Source organism: Mytilus californianus, unplaced genomic scaffold (assembly GCF_021869535.1).
Source record: "Mytilus californianus isolate M0D057914Y unplaced genomic scaffold, xbMytCali1.0.p SCAF_8, whole genome shotgun sequence".
Taxonomy (NCBI): domain Eukaryota; kingdom Metazoa; phylum Mollusca; class Bivalvia; order Mytilida; family Mytilidae; genus Mytilus; species Mytilus californianus.
Genome location: NW_026262734.1, coordinates 35681099 through 35693489, shown reverse-complemented (window position 1 = coordinate 35693489; position 12391 = coordinate 35681099). Strand labels below are relative to the sequence as shown.

The 12391-nt window shown below is 31.8% G+C and overlaps 1 protein-coding gene across 3 annotated transcripts in view; it reads right to left on the bottom strand.

The window, feature by feature from the left end:
• LOC127712210 (pre-rRNA 2'-O-ribose RNA methyltransferase FTSJ3-like) overlaps positions 1 to 12391 on the bottom strand; it is a 47371-nt gene that overhangs the window by 28748 nt on the left and 6232 nt on the right. For all 3 annotated transcript variants that reach the window (XM_052218514.1, XM_052218515.1, XM_052218516.1), the window contains exons 4-10: positions 11122 to 11221; positions 10157 to 10469; positions 6345 to 6453; positions 5618 to 5718; positions 2228 to 2296; positions 1274 to 1381; positions 541 to 676 (exon numbers count right to left, since the gene is read on the bottom strand). In XM_052218514.1, coding sequence (XP_052074474.1) covers positions 541 to 676; positions 1274 to 1381; positions 2228 to 2296; positions 5618 to 5718; positions 6345 to 6453; positions 10157 to 10469; positions 11122 to 11221 — 936 coding nt within the window. The remainder of the gene's footprint in view (positions 1 to 540; positions 677 to 1273; positions 1382 to 2227; positions 2297 to 5617; positions 5719 to 6344; positions 6454 to 10156; positions 10470 to 11121; positions 11222 to 12391) is intronic.

Here is a 12391-nt window from a genome sequence, read left to right as displayed (position 1 = left end):
TGTAGGTTTCCTTTCGCATTTTCCACCTTCAAAACTTCTGGCTTATGTTGACACATAGTTTTCGTACTTTTTGCTTCCAATCAGGTCAGCGGATAGGTAAACCAACACATTATAAACCCTCGTCTAAGCTTGCGATACCATATGTCATGAAGTCATATACAAGACTCATTAGTTACGCTCGAATCAAAAGAGTGGGAATTCCAAATGAATTTCAATTTTGGAAAATAAAGATCATAACTAGATAGCAATTTCATTGCATTTAGAATAAGATAACATGTATACCCAAGTAAGGGTACATAAATTATTTTTCTTTGATATGTTCCAATCCTCATATACTTGCAATTAGCTTTTGTGTTGACAGTTTTTACATTTCGAACTTTTATGGTGAATCGTTATTATTTATAACATAGTCTTCAAAAGTTGCATCCTCTCTATTGGGAGGGGCAATAAAAGTCAGGGAAATATCAATATGACACATTGTACCATAAATGTATATGGTACACCTGAGATAGGCTGTAAATACTTTCCAAATATACATACTGTTTTATTTTTGATTTTCTGTAAGTTAAACATTCCAATATCATCGACAAAGTCATGTCTATCACCAGGTATTATCATTTTCAGGTCAATCTTTCTTCTTAACTTGGCTTTCTCCCTTCTAATCTTTTTTATTTTCCTACAATTAAAATGAATGCATATTGATTTATTACAATTCAAAAGTTTAATCGTGCAGATCTGAATAATATCATCCCCAAGTATTGCTCATCCCTCAATATTGAAAGCCATTCTAAGTCAGTGGGAGTTGTTCTCTACAAGCAAGTTTTGAAAAAAATCTTAAAGCTTTGATTTATTTATTGAACTCAGTGGCTGATAAGAGAGATGCAATCAGTCATATTTCCATTCATTCTGTGAATGTCTAACACAGACAAAAAATAGAAAATATGTACTGTAAATTCAGAAATTATTGCGATTTTTGAAGAATTAACAAAAATGCGAGTTTAATAATTGCGATTTTAGGAAAAGCTTCATATATATATATATGTAATATAAAACAAAGGATATGGGGTATCCATCCGTGTCACAAAAGCAGTACATGCACAGCAAAAAACACACAAAAAGCAAAGGTACAGCACTTTTATTGCTGTTCTTCATCTCCATATGGGAAATGAGGAATTATGAGAAAATTTTAATATACTTGATCTTATTTAGTTTAAAATATTAATATGATATGTATATTTTATTTGCTGTAGCAAAGGTTAAACCAGAAACTGACCTTTTTAATGCCTTTTTCTCCTCCTCCTCAGCCATTGCAATTTTCTTTAACAACTCTGCCTCATCATCCTCTGAATCTTCTTCCTTTTCTTCTTTTTCTTCTTCTTTCCTGAAATATAACTGAGAATAATTATGGTATAAAAAACAATCTTTGTGTTATAACCTAATAAAACAAAGGGCTTTGCTACATTTTTTTACATTCTCATCTAGTATAGAAAGCAGGCAGTGAATGTGCCAGTAGCAGCCATATTTCCATCTATGTTGTCTTTTAATATGTGAACTTTTAACTGTGGTATTTGTTCCACCACTGTCCGAGATATTAGATGGCATAAAACTAGTTGAAGCCAACCACTTAATTCTCTAACTGTACCAAGTCAGGAAGCTCTTCGGTGATTTTTGCTATATATGTTTTATGTCTATTTATAGAATTTTTATGCTGATGTCATATATTTTTATATCAAATTAAGCAATGAAAAGCAATGTTGCTTTAAAATTATGTGTAAATAATACATTGATTATAGTTAAAAGATAATTTTGTGTAGGATATAAATATGATAAATGTATACTTTAAACCAACTTACTTTTGCTGATGCTCTATTTCATGTTTACGGACATGAAGGATATACATCGATCCAACGACAATTCAATGATAACTCAACAAAACCAAGCAAATTTAAGCTAGCACAGCCATAAGATGTTTTCTCAAACATCACACTGACAGAAAAACAACCAGAAATACAAGTACTGCAAGCAAAGTTAGCAAAGATCACAAAATGATTCCATTGCCCCCACGGGATGCAATTGCAAAGTCTATGATAAACAACAAGATGACTATATGCATCCTAATAATTATTTTCAGAGATGATAAAAAATACAACAATCTTGGAATAATATTGTTTTTAATATGGAATACAATAAGCAATATTCTACACATATTTATATACAAAGTACTTACACAGGTTTGTCTTCTTTATCCTCTAAGTTGAAATCCTTTTTCAGTCTTTTCCTCCAGTTAATAATACTCCTTCAAAGTATACCCATAAATATTTTTAATTTTAGTCATACAATTATTTGTATAATATTTAAATTTCATTTAGAAATGTAGAATTAGAAATTTAGAAAGTGATTATGATAGAAAAATATTTTTTTTTTAACTTTAATCATGTTAATTATGTCATTTTCATATGATAAACAGTTCACAGCAATGAGGGCCATATGGTGGTTTATGGATAAGGTGGTCATCTCCTGCAAAGTATATGGACTAAATTCTTCCAATCAACCACAGAACCAAAATTGGTTTACAAATAAGGGCTCTTCCAGAAATAAACATATGGGAGGATCAGAAGGCACTTTTTATTTAACCCTGCCATGAATAAAATTTTAAATGATTCCATCATATAACTGTTGAGGTTATCTGTCTAAAATAACTGCCACCCATCAAATTTTAATAAAAGTTGCTTCTGACCAGTGATTTTGCTAGCGCTCGTCACTTTCGCAAAATACGAAAGGATTTTCGAAATGACGAAAGTTTTTCAAATCAATTTCGTCACTTAAAATTTTTAAAGTATAAAAATTTTCGCCATAAAATTTTCACTTAAAGTTACCTTGTTACATGTTTCAGACAAGTTTATGACCCCAAGCTAATTAATGGTTTCAACAGGTGTCATAAACTGTTGGTATAGATAATCCGATAATTGGGTCATTAACGGTTCTCATAAATAATCCATTTAAGTAATCATTCAATCAACGGGAACATTAAAGTCTGCTTGGATGCTATCATGAGTAGACTGCTCATAGTTAGACAAACAACTCAAATTTCTCAAAATGCCTTTGGTTGTAATAAATAGCCAAACATTATGAACTCCACAATTATTCACGATTGTCACGTTACAATCCGCCATGATTACAAACTTCTTCACTTCATCACATGACCCGGGGTCAAAGGTTCCGGCTAAAGTTCAAACCAGTAACAAGAAATCTAGATCAGATCGTCTTCAGAATTCAAAATTTAAACCACAATGGTCAAAGATTTTCCCATGCATTGACTTTGACGCAGATACCGACGCAATGTACTGCAAAGACTGCAAAACAGCCAAAATGATTAATTCGTTTACGATTGAATCCAGACGATGTTAAAAGACAACATCCAAAAACACATAAAGAGCGCCGACCATAAGAAGGCCATTCAAGCCAAGATCATGAGAACTGACTGGGACCAAGGCATTGCTACAGCCAACAAAACTCACGAGAAGGAAGTTACCGCAGCTATGTCAAACATTTTCTGGATGGCAAAACACAACCTGTCCACATCACTGTACAACGACGTCAATGATCTACTTGATTTCCATGTATGTGGTGATTGTCTGCTTTATTTTGTTTTAATAAAAATTGCCTTCGTCCCTCCCTCAATAAAATATTAGCGATTTTCTCAATATGGAGTAAGTTGTCAATGAGACTTATGTTAATTCCGAAAATGACGAAAATGGGTAAATGTGAAAGATTAAATAAAGAAAAATAAGATTTTTTTTTACAAATGACGAAATGCCGAAATTCGTATAAATGTTCAAGAGATAAATTAAATGATAGAATTGTGTTGCTTAGTGGTAATTGCCAATGAGACAGAAACAAATGTAAATTATTATTTAAAATACTTATGTCTTAGTGATAACTACGTTATGCATAATTTTACAATATTCTACTTCTTTTTTCAGGGTGTAGAATCTGTGTCTGCAATTCAGAAAGCAAAGAATGCAAAATATACCAGCTCAGACTCCGTCCTGGACATGCAGATTGCACTAGCCAAGGTCGTTGACGAGGAAATTATTGAAGACATGAAAGCCTCTGCTTACTACTCAGTCATGCTTGATGAATCAACTGACCGTACAACAGAAAAAACTTTAATGTTATATGTACGTTACATAAAATCAAATGTGTCTGTAACAAGATTTTTATCTGTTCTTGAACTGTCTGGTGGTACTGCTGATGTTATATTTACTGCTGTAAAAACGCTTTTTGATATGTATGACTTAGATTTTTCAAAGTGTATATCCATCTCTACAGATGGTGCTAGTGTAATGACTGGTTTACGGTCAGGTGTAACTACTAAGTTTTCAGAGCAAAACCCTTTCATAATTAAGACACATTGTATTGCACACAGGCTAGCCTTAGCATCATCACAGGCAGCCAATTCTATTAATTATTTGAAGAAATACCAGGGTACTCTTAATGAGGTATACAAATATTATCATCATTCATGTAAACACATGTCAGAGTTAAAAGCTATGGCTACAATTTTTGACAAGGCAGAGAAAAGGTTTCAGGAGGTGTTCAGTACAAGGTGGTTGTCCTTTGAAGGTTCTGTTTCCTCTCTTTTGCATAACTTTGATATCTTGATTGGCTGTTTGCTTGTGGATGAGGAAGGTGGTAACATTGTTGCTGGTGGCTTGGTTAGGTTTATTTCTACTTATGAGTTTTTAGCTGTCTCTCACTTCATGGGTGATGTTATGGGTATTGTTTGTAGAGTGAGTCGTGTATTTCAGAGAGAGGATCTGACTTTTTCTGTTATCAAGGATGTTATTGACCCTGCCTGTGCTGCTATTCTTGGTATGAAGTCTACTGCTGGGCCTAAGTTGGAATCCTTTCTGTCTGAAGTCCCCTCTGAGGTTCAGGAGAGTGGTAACTTTCTATTTGGTGGCAATCTTATCAAGGACAGTCCCAGTCAGAGGTCGAATTTTGAGAGTCTTAGGGTCAAGTTCATTGATCAGCTGGTCTTGAATCTCAGAAGTTCTGACCCCCATTTAATTAATTCTGGAAAAGCCCTAACAAATTTATATAAGTTTTTAAAATATTAGAATTCTATTCTATTGATTTATTGCCAACCAATTATTTGTTAATTATCAAGAAAATAAATGAATAGACATCACTAATGCGATAGGAAAAAGTTTCTTTTTTGTTTTGTTTGGAAGTTTATTATAATTTAATATGTAATAACTAATCAGAGAATTTCTTCAATGAGTGAATGAACAGCATATTAATTTACAAATGCATGAGTATCATATCAACTACTGTTGTTAGGTCATTAGTTGATCATTTTTCAATATTTTAATTCTTAGATGAGTTCTTCTTTTTATTATATTGACTTTTAATGTAAATAAAGAAGAAAATCCAAGAAACTTTATTTTTTCTATGTGTTTTAAATTGGTTTTGATGCAATATCATTGAAAACATCACGACAAAACCTCTTCATGTATGGTCAAATTACAGAATTTCTTTCACATGTGAAATTATCAGTTTTTATTTGACTGGGAAATAACTGCATTATATAGCAACCAATGTAACAATTTACCTTAATTCTTTCTTGCCTAAGACTTTTATATCTCCTAAACAGTGTTTCAGTTCTTCTGTGGATTCAGGATGATTTGCTATTCTATCTTCATCAAGAATTACCTAGTATTAAATAAAGTTAGTAAATTATAAAATTACACATGCTATTTGTTTAAAGAAAAAAGTAACACTTAATACAATTTTTCTCCCTAAAAAAAATAATTGAAAATATGAAATTTGAGCTATTCACAACCTTTAATAAGCAATGTATAGTAACTCTTAAATTGTCATTAGTAATTTGCATCCCTGTACATTAAAACAAGGACATGTACCAGTAAATGCATGAAATAATTGCCACTGGACATTAAGCAAACAATAATCAATCATTAATAATGTACAGTAAATGCAGAATTTCACAGGTCATTTTTATTTGGAAACAAGAATGTGATCATGATGGATATGGATTTTTTTCACGCTATCTCATCTCAACAAGAAATAATTCTGAGAAACCATCGTTATATAATTCAAGCACTTATTAATCACATGACCATGTAACTAAGAACAAAGGGCCAAATTGTTTTGAATGATAACTACATTACAATGATCTGATATATGTACCAGAATGTAAACAATATGCAAATGTATTTTTGGTTCACCTTTCTAGCAGAATATTGCAGTTTAAATCATTATCAAGGCTAGATAATGCTTATTAAATATTTGTTAATGCTAACTGTACATGTATAACAAACCTGATTAGCCGCTGCCAACAGTTCTAAATAATTTGGACTCTGTATAAATTCTGAAGCATTTAATGTGTGGAAAAGTGTGTAGTCTCCTTCAGCATAACCATCTCTTTGCCTGAAATACGATATTCACATAAACATACAAATTATGACCATTAAATAGACGCAAGACTAGGTTATCTACAAAGAAATAAATTCTAAAAGCCTTGATTTGCAAAAGATTTACTAAAAACTCCGATTTTTTTCTCAGTGCATTGATAATAAACAGCTGCGCCATGAGCACATGATACGCCCATCGTCTTGTGTGTGAATTTTTATGCAATAAGCATAAATAGTTTCTGACATACAGTGTGACATGCGAAAACCCCCTTTTTTTTTTACAAAAAACTCAATATCGCTAAAATAAAATTTTGAATCAAAACCAAAAAGTATACAGATCTTTAGATTAATATAACTAAGAAGTGTGTAAAATTTTAAGCAATAATCATAAATCGTTTTTGAGATACGGCGCGACATGTGAAAACCCCCCTTTTAAAAAAAAAAAATCAATATCTCAAAAATAAAATTTTGAATCAAAACCAAAAATTATACAGATCTTGAGATTAAATATAACTAAGAAGTGTGTAAAATTTTAAGCAATAATCATAAATCGTTTTTGAGATACTGTGCGACATGTGAAAAACCCCTCCCCCCTTTTTTTACAAAATACTCAATAACTCAAAAATAAAATTTTGAATCATCACCAAAAAGTATACAGATCTTAAGGGTAATATAACTAAGAAGTGTGTAAAGCTTTAAGCAATAATCATAAACTGTTTTTGAGATACGGCGCAACATGTGAAAAACCCCTCCCCCTTTTTTAACAAAATACTCAATATCTCTAAAATAAAATTTTGAATCATCACCAAAAAGTATACAGATCTTAAGATTAATATAACTAAGAAGTGTGTAAAGTTTTAAGCAATAATCATAAATTGTTTTTGAGATACGGCGCGACATGTGAAAAAAAACACACACCTGTTTTAGTTACTAAGTCCCGTAACTCAAAAAGTTTTAATCTTATTTTTCACCAAAAAGTATGCAGATCGTTTGACCATCATAAGAAACAACTATGTAAAGTTTCATGAAATTTTGATAAGTCATTCTCAAGTTACGGAGCGACATGTTTACGCCGGACAGACAGACAGACAGACGGACGGACACCGGACATTTGTATACCATAATACGTCCCGTCAAAAATTGACGGGTGTATAAAAATTGTTCATTCAGATTCCTCATTCACTGGAATCAGGGAAAAAAGAGATATACCGGTGCATACAATATGGACTGAATGGGTACATACATACATTAGTATTAATTATCCTAATAATAAAATTCTCAAAAGTAATACAAGTCTGAAGCATACATAATAAGCCTGTGCAATATATATGTATTTTCTGAAAATTAAAAGTCTTGTTGAAAATTTCAATTAACATCCTCATCTTTTTAGTGATCACAGCATCAGCATCAATTATGGCTGGGGTGACTCTACCAACAAAAATAAGTACAGTAAGACTCCTGCAAATCGGATACCCAAAATGTCAGCAAAAAATATCCCATTACCCGATATATTCAATTAGACGATAAATGTATATTCATTGAATATTCTGCAATAATGAGTAGACCTAATCCTGAGATGTTACTAGCCCTGACCACTGCTCTATATATATGTAAGGGCTGGAGTGTTTTTTATCAGTTACATCACCTCGATGTTTGTGTAAAAAATTATCAGCTGGTTATGATCGGTTATGTAATGCTCATATTTGTTTTCAGCTTTTAAATCCTACATTTATTAAAGTAAATCAAATTTTCTGAAATATTTATGTGAATAAATATCTACCATCCATAGTTTGTGTCTTTATTTGTTTTGTAAACGAATAATATCCATTATTTTCATTAATAACAGGTAAGCTAATTTGGCTATGAATACATCAAATAGATATAAGAAGATGTGGTATGAGTGCCAATGAGACAACTCTCCATCCAAGTCAAAATTTATAAAAGTAAACCATTATAGTTCAAAGTACGGTCTTCAACACGGAGCCTTGGCTCACACCGAACTAGTGTAAAACCATTCAAACTGAAAAACCAACGGTCTAATCTATATAAAAACGAGAAAGGAGAAACACGTATGAACTACATAAACAGACGACAACTACTGTAATTAGATTCCTGACTTAGGACAGGTGCAAACATTTGCAGCGGGATTAAACGTTTTAATGGTACCAAACCTTCTCCCTTTTCTGAAACAATAGTATAACATCACAACATAGAAAAACACACTATAAAATATCAATTGGAAGGCTTAACTCAATCAAAAAACTTAAATTAACACACAATGAACGAATAAATTTGACCTGTGACACCTGAATGCAAATACACAGTTAATAAAAAATTACAAGGGATAAATAATTAAAGTCAAAAGTAAATAAACAGGTTTAAACAAAGTAAAAGTATGATATCACTGTGAAATTTCAAACAATTTTTAGAAAATCATCACTTTTGAAGAAACCTGCATCATATTATACACATTAAATGAAAATAATTTTGTTGTTAAGTATACTTCTTCTTCTGTGTGTATAAAATCTTCCGTTTAGGAATACCAAGAAATTTCTTAAATATCAATAAAACTAATCTAACACTTGGTACATATGGGGTGAATATCAACAATAAAAATATGCAATTAGTGCTAGATAAAACTTCCTGTACAGGTCCAAGAACAGCATCTAAGGAAAAATGAAATAATTTTGATGTTCATAGTACGAAGAAGTGAAAATTTGTAGTAAATTAAATACCAAATAATCAAAGCTGGTATATAGACAAGATCCATGTTAACATTAAATAACAAAAAAGCATTACAAATAGTATCAACAGGTCAAATTAAAAAGAAAGTACGATTTGAGAGTACTCGCAGTTACTGAAAGCGTGTTCTGTGTAGTCTCTAAACTAAAATCTTATTTGTTATCTATTTTATCTTTTTAAATAATCAAATTTTAATTTATGAAGATAATCATGATTGATTAAATATTATTGCATCAAGTTTTCTGAAGACTCTGACTGTTTATAATGTTTAGGTCATGGTTCTCGAGGCTTCTTCACATTTTCTAAACAAAACAAAAAGGCGTCCATGACATGTGGTCATGTACATGTTACAAAATTATATCTGACAAAAGTCAGATTTCTCTTGTCAAAAGGGATTTATATGTATATTGCAATAAATTATTCAGAAGGAGGTACATTCAGTTTAAATTATATTTCTGATTCTGTGAGCAGAGTTTTATCAAAATTCTCCCAGCATACTGCACTTGTATATTTTATAAATAAATTCAAACCATTTGAATTTAAAGGGCATCTCATTCACATTACAAACGAAGACAATGAATAAAGACAACAATTCATTAAGAAATAGTTCCTTTTTATTTAGTCAAAACTATTTTTTTTTTGTCTGCAAGATTGTAATTTTGTAACTTCCAGGTCCATTTCCTGTCAGAAAAACACTGAAAATATCCGATTGTGCATGGTTTTGAACACAATTTTCTGAATATTCTTGTCCTATTTGCCGATATATTCTTATATCCCATATTCGATTACACGATAAAATTAACATTAAACATATAGGGAAGGGTTTGGTGTTTTGAAATAATATTACAATAGCCGATATATATTCGTATAGCCGATATCCGATTACGTGGTGTCTACTGTAATCGCAAAATAGAGCTTTTATTTGAAAATAAGAAATTGGTATCAATAAAATTATCCTTAAAAATGCATGAACATACCTTTTCTTTTTTTCTGGATGGATCAAACTAATGGTCTGTTTAGGTTCCATTTCCAACTCCTGGAAGACATACTTAGGGTCCAGAAATTTTGGGTCTATTTTATCTGGTGCTAAAAATTTCTCACAGACCACAAATATTTCTGCCGATTCATTACGTGAAGCTTGTGGTTTGGTAGCATGTACACGTTTAAATAACTGTTGCATTACCCAGAGAAGTGCATTGTAGTCTTTGGATCTGAACACTTTTGTAACAAACCATCCACCTGGTTTTAAAAAATCTGTTGCTAATTTTAACGCCTGGAGGGCAAGCTGAACTGAAAATATACAAAAGAGGAAAATACATCAAACAAGAATAATCACTTGCATGTTTTAAAAAAATAAATGGAGAATGTGTCCCCATAGGACACAGATGATGTCCCACTTGCATATAACGTTATTAAGGGACATAACTCAAGAACAGTAAAAGTGAAGCCACCCAAATTCAAACTTGATCTGTGTTTTGTGGTAATAAGCATTGTGTATAAGTTTCATAACATTTGGTTCAGGCAAACTAAAGTGAACTTATAGAATTGAATCTTTTGGGACGTACGTACAGACGGACAAGGTAACACTTAATGCCCCCTCTGCTGCGTGGTAGGGGCATAATAATAACATGATTATATGTATCAAAAGTGCATAATTGCATTGAAAGATTTTAATCTTTAAGCAAAATTGAAAATATTTGAAACAAATAATGAATATGAAAATCTCTTGCTTCCATCAGATGATCATTAATAATCATTACATCCTACTTTTTTATATTATACCTTACTGAACAAATGCTGGAAAGTAATGCAGTTTGATTTTATCAAAGCCGTACCAGTTTTTGCTGGAAAGCATCCTGTAGCAAAGAGTGTTACTAATACAACACCAAACTTTATTGGAAAGCTTTTTCATGCAACATGTTTTACTAATATAATACAATACCTTGTTGGAAAGCATCATGTAACCAGTTTTTGCCGACATTAGGAGCTCCATCATTGAGAACTACATCAGCTTTCCATTGATGTAATTCCTTCCTCAATGTCTAAAAATGAAACAAAAAATATGTCACTGATATAATTAGAAGAATGTACAATTAACTGATAAGAAATAATTATATTATTCAGCATTAACAATCTAAATCAAAGCACCAAAGGCGCTATAGGCAGTTAATTAAAAAAATCAAAGGTAAACTTGGCAGAAGTTAAGATGAATATAGCGGAAGAATGGATGAAAATATTTTTCTCTAATTCTTCGTCAATTTATCCCTTTCTGCACCCATTGTATACAAAAAATTTAATCAACGTGTGGTTCGTTTGATCTCAGTTCTTCATTGGTTAAAATCCGATTATGACGTCGAATTTACTTGCTTTCCTCTGAATTTCCTATTGTGACGGCATGAAAAAAGGCGACCATGCCTGATGACGTCACATAGAAAGAACACATCTTTTTACAGATCATTCGAAAAGACGGAATAAGTTTGCCTGCATATTGTTTGAAAATCATTAGAGAAACAGATACCACCACCAAATCTCGTGTAATACGATATTTATCCACTCTCGACAGTTAAATTTTAAATATTTAAAACGCTCGACGAGCCTCGCGTTTTAAATTTGAAAATTTAACTGTCATGACTGTCTCGAGTGGATAAATATCGTATCACACTCGATGCAGTGGTAGAATCTATATATCTCAGCTATTTCTCAAGTATCAAATAATGTTTGTACCGTAATGTTTCTTCTATCCAATCCTACCACTTTCAAAAGTTATTTCCAATTTATTTTTTAAAGATTCAATGTCTGAGATTATGCACATACACTGTCCCATGTTAGGGGAGAGTTTTGTGCCAGCTAACATGTTTAACCCGCCACATTCTGTATGTACCTGTCCATAGTGAGGACCCAGTAATTTGGTGATTGTTGATGTATATCATATTTATTTTTCATAATTGTTTTGTACATAAATCAGGCTGCTTTAGTTTTATTGTTTTACATTTGTCATTTCGTGGTCGTTTATATCTTACTATGCAGTATAGGTTTTGCTAATTGTTGCAGGCTGCATGGAGGAATATTCTTTTCAGAATAATAATTTCAATTATGGTGTCCAACAGTGGTGTATGGTTTAATTCCACTATGTACTAGAGTTTGAATATGCCATATTAGCGCTTTTAGTTGGATCAGCTGGTGCCACTATGCACAATTATCAAATCATACCT